We start from the raw sequence: 26,057 nt of genomic DNA on the forward strand, positions 1-26,057 counted from the left end.
GTAAATAATATTGTTATAATAACAAAAAAAGAATAAAACGATAGCTGCATGCCAAACTATGGGGAATTGGTTCATGAATAATAAAAGAAATCCCTTTATTCAAGAGTGATTACATTCAAAACTTCAAATTTTAACCTTATATTTTTCAGGGATGTTCTGTCTATTCTATAAAACTTTTGAAAGGGACATTGCGCATAATTGTTCTTCATATATTTATAATGAACCTAAATTTCGCTTATTTATTGTTGGTGCCCAAATTTTTTAAATCTAATTAATTAATAAATAAAATGGGAATACAATAGATAAGTTAGTTCAATTACTAATAGTATTAAAGATGAATTTGGATGAAATAAAAGCACAAGAAGATAATTGATAAGAAAATAAGCATAGAAATTTAAATGATAATGTTAATTGTGAGTTATGCCATTAATTTCACAAAAAATTATTGAAAGTCTATTGAATACAAGCATTGTCTTCAATAAAAAATTAAATAAAAAAATAAAGGAAAATGCGGCTATAATATTAATACAATATTACGAATGTCCTGGGGGCGTGAAGAACAAGACGGAGAGAAAAACGAGAGTTACACAAATTGGGATATGACTCCGAAGTCCAAATTGAGCTCAAGATCGTAGTTTCGACAAAATTCTCCCAAGTTTTGTAGTTTAATCGAGATGGACTCAATCGTTGGTGATCAGGTTAATGATTTGGAGGGTTTTAGGGGTTCTATTGATGAAATTCTTACCAGAGTTCACAAGGTGAACTTGATGTTGCAATTCCTTTTTTAATTTTTTTAATGTGATACCTACCAATTACCATATGCTAATAATACTTGTTGTCTGCTTTGTCTCATAACATAAAATCTAATTATTCCATTGAGGCGCAGGGCACTGATAAGGGTATGTATCCATTAGATATAGGACTAATCCTGAGTCTGAGTTGGATGACAATTATTCAACTACGGATCCAAAGATTCTCTCTCTCTCTCTCTCTCTCTCAGTATTCGAACCTTGCCCTTGGCGATTCATCCGTCCTTCGGAACTTATATTGCCACTTGAGTTAAGCATAAGTTAGTTTAGCTGCAATGTACTGATTTTGGGCATTTTGGTCTTTTATCATTAGGGCAGGACCAGACTCTTCTAAATAAACCGGTGTTTTGTATATGTAGATTTTTCAATTTAAAAGGATTTTTTTTTAATGTTTGAATGTTTGATGCTAAGTGTGTATTTTCTGCCATGAATTTGTAGGCTTATTGGTATTTATAAGTTCTGAACAGTGAAATTCTGAGAAAAAAATAACCTTGTAGTGCCCTGTGCAGATTGAGAAGCAATTGGTCGAGGTTGAACAGTTCTGTAATGTTCAAGTTAATAATTCTAAAGGTTGCTCTGTTGTAAAAGAGAAGGGTGGGGAGAAGCATCTTGTTGGCACTAAAAAGCCGCCGCAAGATTCGTCCCGAACAGAAACTGCTGCTGCAAAGAGAATGCAAGAGCTTATGCGCCAATTTTCCACAATATTGCGTCAGGCATGTGCAAACACTTTGCAACTTTTTGTGTTTTATTTTATTTTAATTTTGATGATCTATATGAATTTACTTTCTCCTGGATCTCCTTATATTTGGATTTCATTTTACTTACAATCATGATTTGAACTTGGCATTTCTGTAGTTGTCCGCCATAAAATAAATTTGTTTTGAGTGTACCTTTTGAGGGATACTGAACATTTTCAAAATCTCAAAACTGGGTCTTATAGGAACTCGTAATCCTATTTTTTGCTGTCATCTTTATCCCAGATTAAGCTTGTTTATACTGGCAATCTACTTTTTAGTTTTTATTGGTCAATTATTATTATTTGTTTAGACTTGTAGGGCAGATGGGGCCTGTATTGAAATTCCTATAGTTGTCCTTAACTAGGTTCAGTTCACCTACTATACACATTTGTCCTGTTACCAGAGTGGCTCTATCACTCTCCACTGGTCCCTACCTCCTATTACACATCCTTAAGCTTGCCCCACCTGAATATCTGACTGATTACTCATTTTTAGGATTTCCTCTGTGACATTTACATCCTTTACCTTCCCTGCAGCTTGGATTTCCAACTATTACTTTTTTTGTCTGTCTCTTCCATTTAATCCTGATCTTTGCTCTGAATGGTTTTAGTCTTATTGAAAATTTGGCATTTGATAGTCTATTTAAACTTCAATTTATTGGGATTTAGGTATAGATGGAGCAAAATGAATACTCAGAATAATAAAACTATATTGATATTGTTATGAAGGATATGTTAAGATGCAATACAAACTACAAAGCATTAATCCTCATCTATATCAATATTAGACTCCAAATCCTAATTTAATAAGGAAATAAATCATGAAATATAAAGAAATAAGGAAACTATTCCTAAGAGATAGTCTAAGATACTCTAAAGTTTTCATAGATATAATCAATATATTATGAGATATTTTCCATATATTCCAATAGAATCCAATGGGGTTTGATTGATTCATGTAGCCTACCCAAGGCTTGGTTGTTGTTGCTTCCATTTATCTTGACTTGAGCAAAGATTGTCAAACTCGTGGAACCATCATATACTCAACTCATATGCTTGGCTACTACAAAATAAATGACCTTCTCCCCTTTTCTGTTGAATATATTGACCCTACCAAATTTCCTGCGAAAACTCAGTAGTGATGTATTTGAAGCTTCTCAGATTACTCAGCATAAATGGGCTTGGCCCTTTCTGGATCCTGTAGATGTAGAAGGTCTTGGGCTTCACGACTATTATGAGGTAATGCCATTCCTTCTTTTTAAAGCTTTTCTCTTGGTCTAGACTATAGTTATCTTTTATGCATAATTCTCATTTTAATTTTTTTGTCTTGCCTATAACCAAATATGTTCAACATACTTTGTTGGTTTGGCGTTTCTCAAAGTGACTGGTTTCGCTAGTGGACCATCTATCTTTTATAACAGAGTTATTTGTTTACTGTTTGTCTTTGATTGTGTCTCTAAAAATATTTGTTTAATTTTCTGCCCTAGGTTATTGATAAGCCCATGGATTTCAGTACGATAAAAAGTAAAATGGAAGCTAAGGACGGCAGTGGCTATAAGAATGTCCAGGAGATATACGCAGATGTAAGGTTGATATTTAAGAATGCAATGAAATACAACAATGAAAAACATGATGTCCACGTTATGGCAAAGACATTGCTGGAAAAATTTGAGGAGAAATGGCTGCAACTTTTACCTAAAGTTGCTGAAGAGGTAAATCAATTTCCAAAATAGTTTCCTTTATTTTGAAGAAGCTTTCTTACAGATATTTTAAGGGACTGGGTCTAAAGTTCATGGTCTTATTGGAGGGGTTTCCCTTATAGACATGGTTGTCAATATCGCAATCCTACCAATTTGGAGGGATGCAGCAATCTCGATCCCAGGACAAACTCATTTCTGTCTTGATTGTCCTGGGATCACAGCCCAGCATGTAGAATTAGAAGGAGGATCTTACAATCCAGGCGAACCCAACAGAACTAAAAAATGCACTTGGATGAGCAGCCAAATTTTAGAAAATACCCATCCCAAACCCAACATGAAACTATCTCAAACCAAGAATCCCTGTCCCAGTCACTGCTGTGATCTTGCTTTAACTGAAATTTGTGATTAAAATTTGATAATGTTGTGTTTGAAGTGGCAGAGGATTGCTCACATGTGAGATGATGCCTTACCTTGTTGTTACTGCTGTGACACCCTTGGTCTCTTGCTGCTGTGCTACTTGTGGATCTGTTGGTGTTGGCAATGGAAAGGAATGGGAAAGATAAGAGGAACCCCCACTTAGTAAAACACATTTTTGAACTCATTGTTTTTTTACTTTTTCTTTTTTTCCATTTTACTGAGATACTAGAGAAAGGGCCACAAATGTTAGCCCAAATTAATTATTACTCAATATAAAAATAAGAATATACTATGATTGAAGATCTAACAAATTTAAAATAAGAAATAAAAGTAAAAAGGAACTTATTATGTATTTTGAATTCAGGTTTATTTAAGCATTGGTTATAATTTTAAAGGTATTTTGGCTAATGTGTTATGTAAAGAACCAATTCAACCCAAAATCTTAAGTTATTGGGTGAGAGTCTCTTTAATGGTTTATATTATACTCTAACACGCCCTCTCACAAGAGAGCCCATTGGGCTTGAAAGGTGGATAATGCATCAGGCGCAGCCTACTTATGCTAAGAAATTTCACAAAGAAAATGGGGGGCAGCGAGGATCAAACTCGGGACACTTGGCTCTAGTACAATGTAAAGAACTAATTCAACCCAAAAGCTTAAACTATTGGGTGAGGGCCTCTTTAATGGTTTATATTATACTCTAACATGTTATATACATACATACCTCATATATATATCGACACATATATATTAGAGGTAGGATCTTCCGTTCCATGTTACATCCTATGTTTTATATGTCCACTCCCCCTATCCGATCCTAGGTGGGAATCAAGTTTGACAACCTTGCTTACAGATATGTAAAGGCACAAGGTAGCTTTGCTTTATTGTGTTTTTGATTTTGGTTTTTGGCTTTTTTGGTTATATTTTGTTTGTATTTCTTTTTTTTAAGGAGGATCTCTTAGCCTGCTATCTCATCGTATTCATCTTCTATTTATCTTAATGAATTTCTTCTTTAAAGAAATAAAACTCTTACGTACAACTAAGGAGGTTGCACTTATAGTGACCGCTGATATTTTGGTCATCCTATGTAATGTGTCTTCACCTTGCCATATTTGATTATGTCAGGAAAAGAGACAGTTAGAGGAAGAAGCACAGGCACAACAAGACATGCAGCTTTCTCAGGAAACCAGTTATGCCAATATGGCTAGGGATTTAGGCATTGAGGTTAGTTACTGTTTTCTAGTATTGTGCTTTTCAGTGCCATTAAAATCATTTGTTAGCTACCACTTCGGAGAATATCAGATGGTTTGCACTCAACTACCTGTTTTTTCAGCTCTCTGAGATTGATATGCATTTGAAGAGTCTCAAAGAAATGGCGATTCAGAAGTTCAGGTTTGTGAAAAAAAATTCTTCAGCCTTGTCACTAAGGTCAAATTGCAGTGTAAATATGTTATTGCATCTGTATGTTTCATGTCCTATTACTATTGTTGAGGTTTGATTTTTATTGAAGTCTTGGCTATTGTGACAAGATGATTGTTATTGAACTGGACCAGAATTTAGGAATTTCTGAGGAAAACAGATGAATTTTTTTTGGGTTAGAGATATAATATATAAAACCATTATTGTGGTCTCTTAAGCTTTTAGGAAGAATTGGTTCTTTATATATCAGAGTCTGTGAGACTATGACCAAGTGGTCACGAATTCAATCCTCATCGTCGTTATGTTCTAATAAAAACAAAAAGTTCAGTACAAGTTAAACCAAAAAAAATGGGTCGGTGTGTTGTCCACATTTCAAGCCCAAAAGCTCGTTCGTGTGGAGATGTGTTAGAGATATAATATATAAAACTATTAATGTGATTTTTACTTGACAGCATAAGTTTTTTGGTTGAATTTATTATTTACATATTGATATAAAGAAAAAGAATAATTACGGTGGCTGATATCCAGGAGTTCGAGAGCTTGGTCTCTCCCACTCCTGCACACACTCAAGTCTTAACACCCGATAATCCTTCTCTCTGTCCTCTGTTTTCCTTATATCCTAACTACAGCTCATTTACAGAAGTATCCTCCAAATATCCTGAAATCCTACTTGTAGTATCTAACGATATACCTTAAATTCAACTAACTATTAATTACAGTTTCACTTTCCAAAACTACTGTTTGTCATTTCCAACTGTAGAGATCAGGAACCTATTTCCAACAGGAAAGAAAAGGGGCTTAGAGATCTGGCTTACAGTCTGGTTATCAATTAGGGAAATAGAAGATAAGCTTCTATTATTAAGAAATTCTGAGTTAATCATGTTGCACTCTACAAATTCTCTTTATGTAGGATAAAAACCGTAATTTAAAAGAAATCCTAGCCCTTAAAAGGATATTGATGGACCCCCAATGTTTTGAACCTCAGGAGATCCGTTTAGGGTATTATTAATTGGCCCAACTTTGTCCAGGCCTATTTCACCCTCCACCCACAGATGCGTTGTGTCTGTTTTCCACACTAGCAACCCTATTGGGTAGGGCTATTCTGGCATAATTGGCTCTGTTTAACCTCGGCCCATTACCCTTCTTCCCCACCATCATCCCTAATCTCCCTAGCACTGTCTCTCTTTCCTCTATTCGTTGAGCTAAGGACATCAAGTTTTCTAAGTCTCTCAAATTATGCAGACGGATTTCTGCACGAATCTCTTCCCTCAGCCCATTAATGAATGCAACTTGCATCATTCCATCATTAGCATGACGGAGCAGCGCTGCCAACAATTCAAAGTTCTCTCGATACTCCACGACAGACCTGTTTTGTCGAAGGCACATGAGAGCCTCGTAGGGGTTCCTTGAAGAGGTTGAATGAAATCGTTGCAGCACAGCCAAGCGAAAATCATCCCAACGGATGGTCTGGTTCCTAGGTTCCACCATTGGAACCAGTTTATAGCTCTTCCTTCCAGACAAACTAACGCCATTTCCACCTGTTCTTCCATGGGGATCTGATTTATTCGAAAATAACGTTCCGCCCTGTAAATCCATATGGATCATCCCCAGCAAAGTACGGGACCTCCACCCTCCGCATTCTTTCCTCCTCACCTGCATTCCCCACGATACCTCCACCACTTGCGACTCCTCCATTCTCCCATGTTCCATTGCCTGTAACTCCTCCGTTCTCCCCTGCTCCACCTCTATTGTGTCCCTACCTATCCAAGAGTTGCTTCAGTCGATCAATAAACTGCATCAACATAACGTTTAATTTCTGAATCGAATTTTCCACTCCCACCAGACGACCATCAATTCCACCGGTGCTTTGTTCGATCTGTCCCAACCTCTGCTCGATTTCTTCTACTTTAGCCTCCATGCGTGACCTTACCATTCACCACGTTTTCTTCTTTTTTCTTTTTTCTTTTTTCTTTTCAGGATCAAGAGCTTTGATACCAATTTGATAGATAATTAGCAATGTAACAGTAAAAAATCATAGATAATTAGCAAGAAAATACTTCTATTGATGCAATGAGGAAATGGAGATAACTCCTTTATAGATACAACGATAATGGTGAAATAAGAACAGAACAACACTGACTCTTCACCTTAGTTACAGACTTCACATGTAGTAGCACACCACTAATACAGGACACAGAATTAAGACTCTCAACACTAATGACAATATAGAAATGATAACAGTAATCAGAACTCCCTCAACAAGGCAATCCACCACCTCATTGAGCTTCCCTTTCCAACCCCGCTATTGCAATATTCTCAGATACCCCTCATGTCCCCTTCTTTCCCCCTTATAAACTAACTCTCCATTCTCCACACCATCCACACTTCCCTCGCCATTTAGAGCCACTCACGTGTCCATCCTCCTAACAAACTCCTCCTTTTCCTTCTCTATCAAATTCCCCTCCTCCGCAGTTACACGCTCCTCCTTGGATTTGGTATGTTGATTACTCTCTTCATTGGGCTTGGGTTGGTTTTAGGCCTCACTGCCTTTACCTTTATTTTTCCATCTTCTTCCTCTCTATACTCGAATTGGGGGGTCCATCAGATATAAACCTTGCTTTCTTTAGTAACTATAACCAAAAAGAACAAAAAAACATTGTATAACAGTCTAACATAGCTGCAATAACCTGCTACGGTAATGTGAACAATATTTGCAGTACTTTACTGAGCATTTGTCTACAGTAGCCCAAACAGCAATCTAATGTTTCATTTATAATTGACTGTTTGGTGCTTTAAATGCCTGATTTGTTTTTAAATGGTATACTGTTAATTTTGCACTGCTATGTGCATATTTTGCACTGCTTACTGTTGCTCTGACAATATCGTAGGAAACTGTCTACTCGAGAGAAGAAAATGCTTGGGATAGCTCTCGTGAAATTGTCTCCTGAAAAGGTCGACAGGGCATTGGAGATAGTTGCTGAGAATAACCCAAGCTTCCAATCTACTGTTGCACAGGTGGACCTCGACTTTGAAGCTCAGGTCTGTAATGTTAATTGTATCTAGTTAATAATGTTCACTGTCATGCATTTTCAAATTCTTTCCATCCTATCCTATTTAAGTAATTTTTTTGTTTAGCATGTTTCTAGCTTCACATAATTTTATCCCTAATGTATACAGAGCAACTACACTTCGTGGAAGTTAAAGGTTTTTGTAAAAGATGCACTAGAAGTTCAAGGAAACATTTCTGGGGTCGTAGCTGTTAACCATAATGATAACAGTGACGACAAGAAAAACAACTTCAAAAGGAAGAGAGAATTTTGTGATTCTTATGCCAAGACAAATGTAAAAAGGACTAGGAAACTATCTACTCTCTGATTCACTAGTGTGATTGAGCCAAAGTTGTTGATTGTCGTATACCTGATTGTTGATTTATTTGATTGCATGGTGTGGAATTATCCTCCTTTTTTTTGCCATTTAAAGATTGCCATATTGGTAATTTAGCATACTTCTGAGCAAAGTATGGTTACATTATGAGTTAAGAAACGATTTTAATCATAATTTTCAGTAGATCTTACGTCATTGTGAAGATAAAATTGTTGTCAATATATCATCCAAGGCAGAACCGAACAAAGTGAAACCTCTTTCGAAAATCCACTGCCAAAACAGGATGATGTTCGTTAATTCTTATTGTGGAAATCGCAAAGAAATTCATTTTAAGCACGTCATATAATACTTGAGATTCTAACTATTTAGCGTCAGATTACAATAATCTCCCTTCAAATTACTTGAATGATGTAAATAATAAAATTAGAAACTACAAATTTTATATTGGCGTCAATTCAATTCAAAAATTTAAATTATTAGGTGAAAGTTATGTTAATGATTTTATATTATACATTTCTCATCACTAGAGCCCATTAGGTTTGGAAGGGCGGATAATGTATAGCTTTATTTAGCTATGCTAAAAAATATCATAATATTTGATTACTGAATGAATCTTAAATTATTAAATAAAGGTTATATTAATGGCTTTATATCATACTTTTTCAACATCATCAATAACATATTTATCCTAATTTAATTGGGGTCGGTGGTAGACGAACGCAAATAAAAGATACGAAAGGGTGAAAAAAGATAAAAATAAAAAAATAAAAAATAAATAAAATTACTAATAATATATATATATATATATATATATATATATATATATATATATATATATATATAAGTGATATAAAAGAAGAGGGGGAGATGAAGAGGAAAAAGGACTAAAAAGAGACCCTCTAGAACATAAGAATAACAACGAGTCTAACCCTCCACCATGTATATAGATTTTCTCCATTTCGTTCAAAGGCACACCATCCGCCAATCTATATTCCATTAAGTCTTGCTTTACTACCTTCCTCCAAGTAAGTTTCGGTCTACCTCTACCTTTCTTTGTGTTGAGCTCTTGGTAACAAATTTTTGTTCTTACGGGAGCATCCAGGGACCTTCTTATTACGTGCCCAAACCACCTCAGTCTATGTTCTCTCATCTTTTCAGCCACTGGTAGTACTTCTACCTTTCGTCGAATATCTTCATTTCTCATCTTATCCATTCTCGTATAACCACACATCCACCTTAACATCCTCATCTGTGCTACTCCCATTTTATGCTCATGTTGCCTGTGTGCTGGCCAACATTCAGCTCCATATAGCATTGCAGGTCTTACTGCTGTTCTATAGAATTTTCTTTTTAACTTAAGGGGGATTTTGCGATCACACAAAAACCCATATGCACTACGCCATTTCATCCACCCTGCTCTGATTCTATGATTTACATCCTCATCATCTCTTCACCTTTTTGCAAAATGGATAGGTACCTAAAAGTATCTTTCTTGGGTACCTCTTGGCCAAGTAAGTGCACGGGATCTTGGTCTTCATCTCTTGCCAGAGAAAACTCACTTCAAATACTCAGTCTTGCTCCGACTTAATGTGAGTCCTTTAGATTCCAATGTGCTTCTTCACAATTCAAGTTTTCTATTAACATCTTCTTTGTTCTCATCAATAAGCACAATATCGTCTGCAAAAAGCATACACCATGGCACTTCCTCTTGAATATTTCTTGTTAGTTCATCCATTACTAAGGCAAAGAGATAAGGACTTAGAGCCGAACCTTAGTGTACACCTACCGTGATAGGAAAATAACTTGATGTTCTATTACAAGCTTTCACACAAGTAGTAGCCCCATCATACATATCCTTGATTGCCTTTACATACTTTGATGGTACTTTTTTCTTCTCAAGGACCCACCATAAAACATTTATTGGAATCCTATCATATGCTTTCTCAAGATCAATGAACACCATATGTAAGTCCTTCTTCTTTTCTCGATATCTTTTCATTAATTGTCGTATCAAGAAAATGGCTTCCATGGTACATCTTCCTGGCATAAATCCAAATTGATTTACAGAAACCTTAGTGTCTCTTCTCAAGCGATGTTCAATAACTCTCTCCCACAACTTCATAGTATGGCTCATTAGATTAATGCCTTTATAGTTAGAACAATTTTGTATATCTCCCTTGTTTTTGTAAATAGGACAATTTTGTATATCTCCCTTATAATCATACTTTTTCAACAATGCCATAAAAATATGGGTTTGGTTTTTCTCATGTTGCAGGAGACAATTTATCTCATGCAACACGTACAAAAATAGGTGGGACCCACTAAGAAGGAGAGAGAGAAAGAAAGAAAAAGTGGGTCTCATCTACTTTTTTGTGTGTTGCATGAGACAAATTATCTCACGCAATATGAGAAACACATTTCCCTAAAAATATTTACATATCACATGAAATTTATATATTAAAAAATGTATACAATCCCATGAAATCTATATAAGAACATTCACGTAAACAAATAAATTTTTAAAAATAAAAGTTTATTGGTCGGCTAGTTTAGACTTTTTTTTATCAATTGTAGTTATTAAACTAGTCTAGGTGAGTGTTATTGTGTTCAGGCACCATAGGTTGGTTGGTCAAATTAAAGCGGATAAGATTTCTTAAAATACATTTTTTTAAAATGTATAAATTTCACTTTGATAAGAATTTGATGCATGTAGATATAAAATATGTTTTGATAATAATGTGACAACAACAAAGAGAAAATATTTTGATCATGAGTAAAAATAATCAACCTTGTGTGAAAATTGAAGATATACGATGGAGACTATAACATCCCCATATGTAACCGATTAGTTATCATACATATGGTTCAAAATGCAGCATAACTAAATGCCTAAGCGGAAGACTTACTTAAAATTAGCAAAGCTACATCATATAAATAACGAATAACTTTTTTCTTTTTAATTATCTTTACATATTGCCAAACATAATTCTTTTCTAATTTATAAATATCTGTACAGTCTTATATGTACACAGGCCTTACAATTAATTATTGAATGACCATTCTTGACAGTCAATATCTATCTGAATACGATATCCTGTACCATTCTAGATAAATCACACAGTAGCATAACTGTTGTAAACTGGATTAACCTGGGATCAATTCCCATCAAATATTTTACACCTGTAAAACAACAAAGTCCAATTTAAACATACAGAATATGGCTCCGTGCCATTCCTGATATCATTCCTAATATAATACGTACATACCTGTTTATGAACACATCATAAACCTACTGTACACACACACACACACACACACACATATATATATATAGATGACATAATATATATATATAAACATGTCCATATGTCATGCTACCAAAAATATATACATTCATCCTCTTAACAGAGAACCAAAACATATATATACATATATCCAAATCGCTAGCTAATGCATCAGACACTCTAGTCCTGAGCACACAAGCAAATGTCCAAGTGTATACACTATAGATGATGTTATTGATTTATTTAATGGTAGATAGTATATTGATTATGTTGTGATATATATATATATATATATATATATATATATATATATATCACAACATAAATATATATATATACTACTATTATGGGGGACGCCTCATGTGTTGTTGTAAAACACATTTTTAGAGCCGTTATATACAGAAATGATTTAGACACCAAATGGACTAGGTTCATTTGTGATCTGATGTGGACACCAAATGGTCTAGGAACCTAACCGATTTGCACACTAGCAAATGTCCAAGTGTATACATTTTTTCTTAGTTGCCTTTTTGATTATTTAAACTAACTTCTCATTGGTCCATTCTTTCAAGACTTTTCAACCTTAATTCTAGTTGGTAGATTTTAATCAAACTTTGACCTTCATGTAATTAAAACTCTAAGGTTGCACATATATCACTCTTGCATCGAAAATCATGTAAAGAATTCACAAAGTTAAGTTACATTACTAACTTGTTAATTTACATCATTTCTTATTGGTTATTTAATTTCTATACTTTGACTTAATTTTAAGAATTAATCTAGACATCATCTAATTAAATTAAGGTACTTTGAATCTATGAAATTTGCCACACAATTTAACTAAACCATCTAAATTAAGTTTTGACCTAATCTTGGTCAATTACCAAACCAACCCTAATTTTTACCATAATGACATCTACGTCCTTAAATATATTCCATACTTTTATAATTGGGTCTTATTAGACTTGTTTGGCACGAACTGTATTTTTTGAATTAGTTATCATGTCAATTACATGATTTATCGTTCACTCTTTCCTTAATTTTGTTTGATTCACTTAAACACCAAACAGGCGTGAATATAGGCAGAATGTTCTTCACTACTGAAAGAAGACTAATACCAAAAAACTCATGAGCTGAGGAATCAGATTTGGCAATGAAAGAGACCTAAACAAGTCCAAAAGACAAAGTCTCGAGCCTAGAACACAGCTTGTTTAACAATGGATCAGTAGATCTATTCCTTTTGCTTTAAACACTGTTTCGCTCATCCTAAACACTTGTAGTGTTCTTCAATTATTGTACCATATATTTTCTGCATTACCTTTGGTTATGGAACATCCATTATAACACCTCGCACTTCTAAAATATGTATTAATATAGTAAATACGGATTAAAAGGTAGGATTAGTGAAAATCCTGAAAATTAGGTCAAAATACAAAGGAAGGGTAAAACAGTAATTAGCCAAACACGTAACCCTAGGAAGGTAAAATTGAGTAAGAGGACTCAAATGATAAAAATAACCCTGAAAATAGATTCAGAACTAAAAATTGAGTGGATAGGCAAGTTTCAGAAAATTTGGTGAATAGTATTTTTACCGGGTAAAATACCGCAGTACAGTTGCACTGTAAAGCGTGCTGATAGAATTTTGAGCTCTAGGTTTGAATATAAGTTATAAATGGTGTATAGGACTAGGAAATATGATTTCTGATAAAGTTTGACAGAAAATAGTAAGATTGGGGAAGCGTGCCTACGGTGCATGTAACAGCTTAAAACTGCAATTTCTCCGAACGACCAGAAAACTCAAGATTCATCTGATCAAGGGTAATTAAAGGACCATAGTTAATGTTAAAAATTAGATTTTCTAAATAGGTTATGAAATTATGGACGTTTAGGGGAATCAGAGGGAGTTTTGAATTATTTTGAAATCACGTTAGGTGGCAGTGGGGCCCACCTCACTTAAACCACTTAAGCCACATGTGTATGATTATTCATCACCACTTTCCCTTCTCTTTCTCTCCAAGGGCCGCGGGTTTCACCATGGAAAATATAACACCGCACAATTTTAAATCAAGTAATTAAAATATTAAGTGAGCAATCAAGTGATGGATTAGTGAAAATCCTAAAGATTAGGCCAAAATACAAAGAAAGGGCAAAACGGTAATTAGCCAACACGCAACCCTAGGAAGATAAAAATTGAGTAGAAGGTCTCAGATGGTAAAAATAACCCTGGAAATGGGTTCAGAACGAAAAATTGAGTGGATAAGCAAGTTTCAGAAAAATCAGTGAATAGTGTTTTTCGCGGGTAAAAATATCGCGGTACGATTGCACCGTAAAACGTGCCGATTGAGTTTTGAGCTCTAGGTTTCAAATATGAGTTATAAATGGTTTGTTGAGTTAGGAAATATGATTTGATAAAATTTGATGGAATTAAGTCATTTTGAGAAATATTGATGAATAGTGATTTTTTCGGTGTAAAATACTGCGGTATAATTGTACTGTTAAGTGTGAAAATTTTATCAGTATTTTTAGGAAACAAAAATATGTCATGAAACAGAAAAATACGTAGATTATGGATTTGTAGTTGAAATTGATGATTGGATTAAAGTTAAATCGCGTGTGGGGACCCATCACACTCAAATCCACTTAAATCACCTCACTTTTCCTCACAACTCACGATCTTCTCTCTCTCCTTCCCTTCTCCTTCACACTTGACAGCCCTCCATGGCCAAAGCTTGGAGAAAAAATTCCATTCCTTGTAAATTAGTCATTTCTCCACCAAATCAAGTGATTTTTGTGTTGAAATTTATTGGAAACAACATTCCAAACACATTGGTGGTATCCTTTACCCTTGAAACCCTCTCTTTGGTGAGATATTAGCCATTTTCAGCTGCGAATTTTTGGAGAAATTTGAGGTTCATGGATTCCTTTGAGCTTCCATTGCTTGGAGGAGTCTTGAGGTAGCATCAAGCCTTGGTTGTGAGTATATTTCCATCCCATTTACATGGTTTGATTGTAGTTTATTTTCATGAACCCTACACCTTGATTTCGTGATTGGTGATGTTAGAGAGCTCAATTGGAAAATGTGTATTAGATGATAATGTCTTAAAATGATGTATTAGAGCTAGAAATGCCATGAAAATTATTGATGAAAATTGTGAAATTTTAACTTAGAAATTTTGAGGAATGTCATGACTTTGAATTTTGAAATTTTGTTGGGCTTTGATTGGTGAGTTGTGGCATGATGGTATGATGATATAATAGGTTGTGTGAAGGTTGGAGTGAGTAAAATTGAATGGAAATTCCTTGGAATGTCATAGGGCAAGATTCGAACTTTTGAGGAAAAATGAGTGAATTGATGTTGAAAAATGATTTGGATGATGATTTGTGTAGTAATATGGTACTTAGATGGGCTGTGTTGTGGTTGGAAAGTGTTTGAATCAATGAGAAAAATGAATTGTGTTTAGAGACCTAAATGAGCCTAGAGTGAAATATTTCGCAAAACGATGCGTTAATGTCGTAAAACGGAAAAACGACGATTGAACTAGCCTCTAAGCAACCTAAGGAAGTGTTATAAAATGAGAAAGAAAATTTAGAAAAATAAATCCCCAAATAACACCTATATGGCCGAACCTCCAAGGAGAAAAGGGGGGATTTTGCGGTTTTCGCGTTCTAATGTAATTTGACGCGAAAATGACGAAAAAACACTTGAATTGACCTATTGACAACCTAATGAGGCGTAATAAAATGAGAAAGAAAATTTAGAAAAATAAATCTCCATTTAACACTTGAATGGCCGAACCATCAAGGGAGGATGAGGAGGATTTTGTGATTTTGCGTTTTGATGATATTTGACGCGTACTGATGGATGTACGTGATTGTATAGGTTGCCGTACGTTGACTTGAATCTGGGAGTTACCCTTGGTCTTGGATCAAGTGGATTGAAGTATGTAATTGGTTCAATGCATGTATAATTGTAAATTAGCATGTATTGTTTGAATTATAAGAGATTGGGAATGTCCTATGTGTAGGCATTCTGCTGTGTACCAAGTTGAGGGATAAGCTGCTGCGGAACTTGTGAAAACAACATTTAAGGTAACCTCTTGGTACTGAGGCTTGTTCCCCTTTTCTGTTCCACCTTGCCAGTTGATGGCAACGGTAGGAAGTGTGTATGAGTAGTATAGAACACATGAGCATGCATGCATTATTGCTATGGGTACTGATGTACCGAGTCTCTGGCCAGTAGACAGTTTTATTAGCCTTCGGGCATTTTTGGACTTCCGCTGGATAGGTCTCCAGGAGGGAGTTCCAGTTGACTGTGTGTCCTGGTGTGTGATCCGGGTAGGAGCACACTAGGAATGTCTTTGGCGCTTTGGTTGGTTTGGGCATCATGGTTGTGGTTTCTGTGAACACACCTTGGATGATACCCATAGGCTTATATATGCCCAGGGCGTACGTGAAATTGGGGTTACCATCCCGTATCGTCGTAGTTTGTTTCTTTATATTTCCCATTTCTCTAAATCCCTTGCTATATCTCGTTTTCAAAGTGGTTGTTTTATTCTATTGATATGCATCGAAGTGAACCATTGGGTGGAGTTTTCTCCAGAACCTCTTGGTTACTGAGATATATTCGTATATCTCACCCCGTCTCGGGGCATTTATTTCAGGAGGTAGCAGTGGAGCAGGAGCAGCGGGCAAGAGGCACGTAGAGTGAGCATTTGAGTGCTTCATGTTTGGTTTTTGTTGGCCGTGTGGCCTAGGCTAGACTTAGGGCATGAACATCTCATATGTATGTTGTATGAGCTTCATTAGCATATTTGTTCATGCCATTTTGCCTAAGTCTAGTAGTTATGTATTTGGTTATGTTGTCATTTGAATTTAAGTTGTAATATTGGAAGAATGTAAGTTGAAGTTTAAGTTTCAATTTGTAAAGTGTAAAGCAATATTGTAATCTTATTTGATGCATGACTATTTATGATGGAAGGGCCTTAGGCCTATTTTAGAGTATGATTACATGTATGATGAAAATATGCATGAAAAAGGTGTTAGTGATTGCAACTACTTAAGAATGATTAATATGAACTATATGCCTAATGACTATAAACTGGATTGGGTTGTAAGTTCTCCAAGGCGTTGTTGGTCCTTGTGTGTGCCACCCATTGGATTATTACTGTATTATCATGTGATTATTAGGTACATTTGAGGTTTAAATGATTTTTACAAATTTGGGATTATTGGAAAAACAAATGAAACTCTCGCGAATTTTCTGTAGAATTGGCAGATTTTAGGCGAAATTCGGGAGAGCATATCTCCCTCCATAGACGTCCAATAGGGACGTGCCATACGCCATTTTGAAGGTTGAGATGTCCTCTATCTTGTGTCAAAAATTGGGAAAAATATGGGTTGATCTTCGGCCTGAAAAAAATGGAGAAACGCAGACTGCCCATGTGCCACTGCATCTGAGGCAGTTCTGGTTCTGATTTGGGAAATTAATTCCCGCTTCGTTTCTCAGTGAAATTAAGTGTATGATATATCAAAATGAAGTTTGAGATGTGTAGTTTGTAGGATAAAAATTTGAGAGCAAATGGTTGAATGTATTGAGTGCAGTAATTCGAGTAATGTGAGTGGTTTGGAGTCATTTTTGGGGTTGTTTGGCTATTTGCTTATCCAACTTCAAACGGCGATAACTGGATCAAATGAGCTCCGAATTGAGCGTGTGATAGCTTGTTAAAAAGGGAATTAAGAAATACAAAGATGTAATCTGAGAAGAAGGTTTGGTTGCGAGCTGTGTGGTCGCAGAAAAATTAAGAGTGAAACATGTCCGAATGGGTAAAAACGTAAAGTTTGGAAATTGGCTAAGTGAGTTTATGGGAACTCCTTAGTAACTTATAATAAGTAATGTAAGTTATAAAAATAGTTTAAATAAGTCTTCCGCAAGAGTTTACGGTTACGGTCACAGCTTTTAATTATTACGTTTTTTATGTTTTAAATGCTCGCGTAATAATCGGAAAAAGTTTATTCGCATTTTTATAAATAAATTGTTGTGATTGTAACTGCGCTTAATATCATAATTAATGTTAACAATACCGGTGTACAACGGGCTGTTACAGAAAAGGGGGAGAATAGCTTGGTTTGATTCAAGGTGATTTAGCCACCAAATTGAGAAAAGTTTGTCACCAATCTTCAAGTAAACGACGATCCGAACTTAACCACACCATCCATTAGCCTTGAAACCCTCTCATTTGTGAGAAAAAAAGGAGAAATCAGCCACAAAATTCAAGGGGTTTTTGTGATTTTGGAGTTAATTGCTCAAGCCATTGCTTGGGGATTACTAGGAGGAGCCTTGTGACTTGATTGTGGGTAAGTTTCAACACCTTTCATGGATTGATTGATGAATTTGATTTTATGAAAACCTAGGGCTTGTATGCTTGATTTATGGAGTTAGAAAGCTCAAAATGAGATTGTGTATTATATAAATATGTCTTAGAATGATGTGTTGGAGTGATAAATGCAATAAAAATTATTGGTGAAAATTGAATTATAACTTAGTGAAATTTTGAGTGCGATGCCATGAATTGGTGAAATTGGATTGGTTATGTAATTTTGTAATTGAGTTGTTGGATGTTTATATGAGTTAATGATAGGATGTTATGAGGTATACATTGTTAAATTGGATTGGTTATCCTTTGGTGGGAGGCTAGGTACAATTCGGTCATAATGAGTAAAATGAGGATTCTATCTTGTTAAGTGTATGGTTGATATATTGTGTTGTTAAATGGTAATTAGAAGGGTTGTGTGATGGTTGGATACTTTGGAAATCAAATGAAAAATGGTGGGATTATGTAGAAATGGAAATTGTGCCTAGAGTGAAATAAATGGCAGAATGATGTTCGGATGATGTAAAATGAAAAATGACACCTAAAATGACATTGTGGTAGCCTTAGGATACTTAAGAAAAATGAAAAGAAAATAAAGAAAATTAAATTGTAAAATTGCGCTTAAATGGCTGAACCTCACTTGGCGGGGGGAGGAAAAATCGATGTTTTGTGAATTTAGTGGTTTACCGTGTTCTGATGATCCGTATATGATCAATGTAGGTTGCCTCCCGCGGATTTGAACCTTGAATCGTGAGCTCAATTGGTTGCCCTTGGTCCCGGACCAAAAGGGATTGTGGTGGGTATTTTGGAACCATGTATATGTACTTGAAAACTTGCATGTGTTGAGTGAATGGAAATTAATTGGGAATTTCATCTGTGTGGGAATTCTGTTTGTGTACCTAGCTCGAGAAGTATCACGTTGGAGCTGTGTGAAGGAGATTAGTAAGGTAATCCCTTGGTACTGGGGTTTGATCCCCTTGTGAGTTTCACATGCCCGTTGAGGGTAATGATAGGAAGTGTTTGTAAATAATATAAGATAACATGTTCATGCATATTGTATGTGTGGTGGTACATAGGATGTATCGTGTCTCTGGCCAGTAGACTGTTTGCCTTCGGGCGTTACAGACTTCCACTGGATAGGTCTCCGTGATGGAGTTATAGTTGACCTGGGGTCGTGGTGTGTGATCCGGATAGGAGCAAACTAGGAAGTATTGGGTGGATATGGATGGAGGTCTTGGTTGATGTTCTGGGAACATGCCTTGGTTTGAAACCTGTAGGCTTATATGCCGAGCTAATAGGCTAGACGTTTCGTGGTTATGGCATTGACCATTTCAGCTTCGTCGTATTTTGTTCCCTATGCTGCCCTATTTCACTAAATCCCTTGCTTTATCCCGTTTTCAGATGTTATGTTATTTATATGCATCGAAGTTAGCCATTGGGCGAAGTATTCTCCAGAACCTTTAGGTTGATGAGATATATTCGTATATCTCACCCCGCTTTGGGGACTTCATTTCAGGAGGTAGCAGTGGTGTCGGGGCGACGGGAAAGAAGCCCGTAGGTGGAGCTGGAGGACTTTTGTCTATTTTACATTTTGTTGGCCATTGGGCCTAGGCTAGACTTAGGTCATGAACAATGCATATGATTAGGATTATTGTTATCATTTTGTTCATGATGTATTTTGTCTAAGTTTAGTCTTTGATTATCATGTTTTATTTTGGAGCATTTATTTTGTATACTTGAAAGAAGATTGTAATATGTCCATTTGAGAAGTTGTAAATTGTAATATGGAGAATTGATGTAACCATGAAGTATGTAATATGATGAAAGAGAAATAGGCCTATTCTAGGATGTGAATGATGCTTTATGATTTAAAGAATGCATGCAAATAGGATCTTGTGATTGAAGTAAGTTAAATTGAGAAAGTAAGTATGAATTATGCATATTGATTAAATTGGATATAAACTGTGAAGGGTTGTAAGAGCACCAAGGCATTCTTGGTCCTTGTGTGCCACACCCAATGATTATTAGGTACAATTTGAGGTTAGAAATAACTTTTGCAAATTTGGGATTTATTGGAAAAACAAAGGAAACTTTGGCGAATTTTCTAGAAATTGGCAGAACTTAGGTGAACTTTGGGAGAGTATATCGCCCTCCACAGACGTCCAATAGGGACATGCCATATGCCGTTTTAAAGCTTAAGATGTCCTCTATGTTGGGTTAAAATTTGAGGAAATTCCGGCTTGGGAGTTGGCCTGTAGAAGGTAGAGAGCACGGACTGCTCATGTGGCCACTGCACATGTGGCAGATATGGTGCGAGATTGGGAAAATTATTCCCGCTTCGTTTCTTGGTCAAATTAGGTGTATATATGTCAAATTGAAGCTTGAGGTGTCTAGTTTAATATATAAAAACTTGAGAGAAATTAGTTGAATGGAATTTCTATAATAATTGATCGAGTGAAGGCTGTTTGGAGCCGGTTTGAGGTTTGCTGGCAAATTTGCTTGTCCAACTTCAAATGGCGATATCCGGAGCAAACGAGAACTTTATGACTCGTGTGATAGATTCCTAGAAAGGTAATTAAGTCTAGAATAACATACTAAAAGATGAGAGGCTTGTAGAATGCGGTTTGTCCGCAGTAATTCAAAGACCCAACCATGAATGGATAGGTAGAAAACGTAAAAGTGAGATTTTAGCTAAGTGGGTTTATGGGAACCCCTTAGTGACTTGAGAGATGTAATATATGATATAAAAGTAGTTTAAATAATTATTCCGCAAAGAGTTTACAGTTACGGTCACAACCTTTATTTATTACGCCTTTTATTGTTTTAAATGCTCGCGTAATAAACGGAAAAAGTTTACTCGCATTTTTATAAATGAATTGCTGTGATTGTAACTGCGCTTAATATCATAATTAATGTTAACAATACCGGTGTACAACAGGCTGTTATATTTTATGGCATCAGAGCAGTTTTACTCGGGAACTCTGATTTTGTATGATTGTGTTAGGTGCTGTATAGTTGTATGTAGACTCTTATCGATTATTGCATATGTGATTCCTTAGTGTGGGTCTGATCAACTCATTCCTTTGTGTTACATGTGTGGTCATCATAAAAAGCATGCATGGCAACCCTGGAGCACCGAATGTAAGTCCTTAGCCTGATGTTGTGGCTGCAGTGTTGACTGCTCCATGGACAGAGATGGCGGTAAGTAAAATATGAATATTAGGGGACTTAAGAAAAATAATCGTAGATATTTTGCCTGAAATTTTAGATGAAATTTACAAAGTTTTATCATAAGTAAAATTTGTAAACATACCTATTTTATGTACAATTTTATCGTAGGTGAAATTTGTGGTATTGTGAATAGTAAATATAATTGAGATGGGTTTATAGCATGAAGATAGTAGTGGTAAACCTCCTATATATATGTGTAGTGTTAGTAAAACAATTATGTACAGGTGGACTTGGTGAATTGACTTCATTAAGGTGAATGACTTGGAACATGATGAATTACTGGAAAATATGAACAGGTATGCTTAGGTATGAACTTGAATATTTTGGTGTTTTACTAGAAAGTTATAAGTCTCTGATATGAAGGCGTACTCTTGAATGAAATGAGGTGGTTAATGTAGAGGAATGAATTGAATATTTGAAATTTGAACATGAGATAGGTGATCACTTGGAATGATTATACTAGTGATGTGTTAATTTGAGATATAATGAAATTGGGAATTGAAATCCATAGGGATATAGTACTGATTAAATATAGGTGAGATGAACTGACGATGTATTGTGTGTATAAGGAAGAAGTGGAGAGAATCGCCATGGATGACACAAGATAAATGTACAATGAAGGCACTATTGTAGTTAATGGATGTCGATTCTAATTGACAGAATTGCCATTGGTAAATGGGTAGGATGGTTGAATGGTATAATCGTATGTAAAATAGTAATGAGAATGGTATAATAAATTAGGATCTAGTGATGGGTATATATACTACTAAAAGTAGTGTGCTTGCGAAATAATTTGATAATTGAGATGGATTTAGGAGAAAATAATATGATGTGATATAGTATTTATACATATAGTTATGGTCTCCTAGTAGCGGGGATGGGACTTTCCCGATAGCAATGCACTGTGTGGATTGTCAAGTAGTGTTGACCAAAGAGTAGAATTGTAGTTAAAGGATACCCTTGGAAGTACCCATTAGATCTTATGTCTAGGAACATACTACGCCTACAGGCCATTGAATAGGCTTATATGTCATTGGATAAACTTAAATGACAAAGGATATTAGTAAAGGATAGGTGTGTTATACTTAATGGACTGATTGCCAGTCTACATCTTGAAAGGATAAATGGACAATGGTCTTGTGATGGCGTAAGTGCCAGTATATATATATACCTCAAATGGACTTGAGTGCCGATACGCAGATGTCGTGATCCCGAAATTGTTCTGGGTCTTCCTTTGGGGATTGGATCTTAAGAGGTATGACTCTTGGGAGTCCCAGGTGGACATTGTTTGAAGTGAAACTCTGTGTGCGGATTGCGTGAACCAGTAAATGATGGCATTCCTCATAACGTATTGAAGAATCGATAAATGGAGTGATGATGTTTGAAACGTATGAATATTCTACAACCACCAAGGGGAGTAACAAGCAAGAAATAACGGACAATGGATTTGAACTGTAACATGATAGAAGGAACTATTAAGAGTTGAGAAATATGTACAAAATTATGAGGAGAATATGAATTTTGTAACAATGGCTACGTGATAAACCAGGTCAGAGGATTAACCAAAGTGAAAGTAAACTATCTGTGAGAATAATTAAACGAGAAAGTTATAATGAATTTACCTATATGAAATATGTTTATATTATACCACTACTACTATTATTATTAGGGGTAGCCCCATGTGAATATACCGCAACTTGAGTACTTTGAATATACCAAACACATGTTGCCATTATATACAGATATGATACAGACACCAAATGGACTGGGTCCATGTGTGATCTGGAGTGTACTGGGTACACATTTGGTCGTTATATAAAAATATGTTATAAATATGAATTCCTCTGTGTACTGGGTGCACGTTATATGACTTGATATTACTATCTCTGTGCGCTTATGTGCCCGGAGGGTATGGATATCTCTGTGCGGCTATGTGCCCAGAGTATATGGCTATCTCTGTGCAGATTATATTCCCGGAGACTCTGGTTATCTCTGCGCGGATTAGGTTCCCGGAGACTATTATTATCTTATATGAGGAATATGATACAAGGGAGTATCCTGCATCGATGTGACTGCTAGTACAGGTGAGATGCCTTATGTAAATGCACAAAGAGGATTGTGTCGTGTAAAGAACGCAAGATGTGATATCAGATAATTTTAAGTGAACAGTAATATATCAAATGGGATATAATATGTGAGGCGTCATGAGAAGGTATTTTGATGTATGATTTCTGAGCACTCAGGGATGTGTATATGTGTGTACCAAGTATGGTGACATGGATTTTGGGTTTCACGAAAATTGTGAAGTTGATCGGGAGTTCTTGCCCTATGGGAAAGGATAGCAATTTGTAAATACTGATAATTGAGTAAATGTTTTGCTAGGAGGACTAGTGAGAAAGAAAAGTGGAGTTAAGATGGTGGCTTGATGGCCTTTCATAAGAAGTTAGTTGTGATGGAGTTAAGTGATGATGTCTAACAAGGATCAGTAACTTAAATTATGGTGACTAAAGAAAGGTTGATAACTCGATGGATTGACTTGGAGTACGGTATGTGATACATGCTAGGTGAGAGAGATATATCCTTTGGAGATACACTGTATTGATAAAATTGTAGAAATTTATTTAAGGATGAAAGTAGTTCCATGTGATAGAACGATTATGTTTGGAAATTGCCAATGTGAGGAGACTTATATGTGAGGAGTACGATATAGTATTTTGAGTTGGATATCCAGGATAAAAATGTCGATGATGAGGAAGTTGAGGTATAAATGAATGAAATATATGTTGAATCTGCAATATTGGTACAGAATGATGAGTAAAAAAATGGTTAGTTGGTGAAAATCTTAGGCATAAGACCTTTGATGCAGAAGTCATTAATGGATTTTGTGTTTAGACTTGGAGATGGCTAATTTGATAGATAGACGAACAATAGGTGAAAATTATTGATATGACGTTGTAGGTGGAAAATTTCATGAATGGGTTTGTGGTTAAAGGCCTTAAATGGCTAATCGAAAATATAAACTATTATGAGGGTTGTTAGTTTCATATCACAAAGAGAAAAATATAGTTGTGATTATCTAAGAAGATGTGAAGACACGTGACAAAGTAAAGTATATAAATATGGAATTTAATGTGAGTTGGGATTATTGGGTACTGTAGAGTGCCATTGAAACTAGAAGGTAGGTGCCTGTGTGAAAGCTAAGGAAGCAACGAAATTGTAAGATTAGTAACATTAATGGAAAAGACTGGTGTATTGGGGTATTGTTGAAACAGTAGTGGCAGCGAAAGAATCGAAGTACTAAAGAAAGTGTGAGTTAAAATATTCAGGAAATGACAGATAAATATACTTGGAGATCGTCTGATGTTGTTGTGCATGACCTTGGGTCAGATAAATAGATAAAGATGAAAAGGAAGTGAGGTTAGGTAGACAAATTTGTGACATAACTATATTATTACCTATAAATTAGTGAAAGTGCAACCGTGGCCATGGAAAATTTAAAATATTGTGAATTAGAAAGTCATATCACCAGAATAGACAAGTATTTGGGAAGGATTTGGGAACAATGGATACTAAAAAAACTAGGTTATGCCTGTGACGAAAGTAAAATGGTAAAGATGCACATCTGAGGAGGCTACTTGAGAGTGGAAGGACGAGATTCTCTGGCTATATCCCGAGTCAGTGGACAGGTACGATGCTAATTTTGCGGACAAAATTTCAAAAAAGAGGGGTGAATATAACACCCCGCACTTCTAAAACATGTATTAATATAGTAAATACGGATTAAAGGGTAGGATTAGTGAAAATCCTAAATATTAGGTTAAAATACAAAGGAAGGGTAAAACGGTAATTAGCCAAACACGTAACCCTAGGAAGGTAAAATTGAGTAAGAGGTCTCAATTGATAAAAATAACCTTGGAAATGGATTCAGAACGAAAAATTAAGTGGATAGGCAAGTTTTAGAAAATTTGGTGAATAGTGTTTTTACCGGGTAAAAATATCACGGTACAGTTGCTCTGTAAAGCGTGCCGATGGTTATAAATGGTTATAGGACTAGGAAATATGATTTCTAATAAAATTTGACAAAAATTAGTAAGTTTGGGGAAGCGTGCCTATGGCGCGCGTAACAGCTTATAACTGCAATTTCTCCGAACGACCGAAAAACTCTGGATTCATCTGATCAAGGGTAATTAAAGGACAATGGTTAATGTTAATAATTAGAGTTTCTAAATAGGTTATGAAATTATGGACGTTTAGTGGAATCGGAGGGAGTTTTGAATTATTTTGTAATCGCGTGAGGTGGCGATGGGGCCCACCTCACTTAAACCACTTAAGCCACATGTGTGTATGACTATTCATCACCACTTTCCCTTCTCTTTCTCTCTCCAAAGGCCGCGGGTTTCACCATGGAAAAGGGAGGGAATAGCTTGGTTTGATTCAAGGTGATTTAGCCACCAAATTGTGAAAAGTTTGTCACCAATCTTCAAGTAAACGACGATCCGAACTCAACCATACCATCCATTAGCCTTGAAACCCTATCATTTGTGAGAAAAGAGGAGAAATCAGCCACAAAATTCAAGGGGGTTTTTGTGATTTTGGAGTTGATTGCTCAAGCCATTGCTTGGGGATTATTAGGAGGAGCCTTGTGACTTGATTGTGGGTAAGTTTCAACACCTTTCATGGATTGATTGATGAATTTAATTTCATGAAA

At 35.7% G+C, this 26,057-nt stretch overlaps 1 protein-coding gene across 1 annotated transcript; it reads left to right on the forward strand.

The window, feature by feature from the left end:
- Window positions 1-569: 569 nt before the first annotated feature.
- Window positions 570-8,559, forward strand: LOC133287101 (transcription factor GTE1-like). The gene is made up of 8 exons (XM_061484659.1): window positions 570-758; window positions 1,319-1,522; window positions 2,707-2,784; window positions 3,033-3,257; window positions 4,786-4,884; window positions 4,994-5,052; window positions 7,968-8,118; window positions 8,257-8,559. The coding sequence occupies exons 1-8, from the start codon at window positions 675-677 to the stop codon at window positions 8,452-8,454; spliced, it is 1,098 nt and encodes a 365-aa protein (XP_061340643.1). The 5' UTR covers window positions 570-674; the 3' UTR covers window positions 8,455-8,559.
- Window positions 8,560-26,057: the final 17,498 nt, after the last annotated feature.

The sequence above is a fragment of the Gastrolobium bilobum genome, unplaced genomic scaffold (genome assembly GCF_033153095.1).
Source record: "Gastrolobium bilobum isolate Gb01-03AN ecotype WA unplaced genomic scaffold, APGP_CSIRO_Gbil_v1 utg17522, whole genome shotgun sequence".
Lineage (NCBI taxonomy): Eukaryota > Viridiplantae > Streptophyta > Magnoliopsida > Fabales > Fabaceae > Gastrolobium > Gastrolobium bilobum.

Coding starts and splice junctions, on each gene's coding strand:
- LOC133287101 (XM_061484659.1), top strand. CDS start 675: ATGGACTCAATCGTTGGTGATCAGGTTAATGATTTGGAGGGTTTTAGG. Junction 4,885..4,993: donor CTAGGGATTTAGGCATTGAG/GTTAGTTACTGT, acceptor CTGTTTTTTCAG/CTCTCTGAGATTGATATGCA. Junction 5,053..7,967: donor ATGGCGATTCAGAAGTTCAG/GTTTGTGAAAAA, acceptor ACAATATCGTAG/GAAACTGTCTACTCGAGAGA.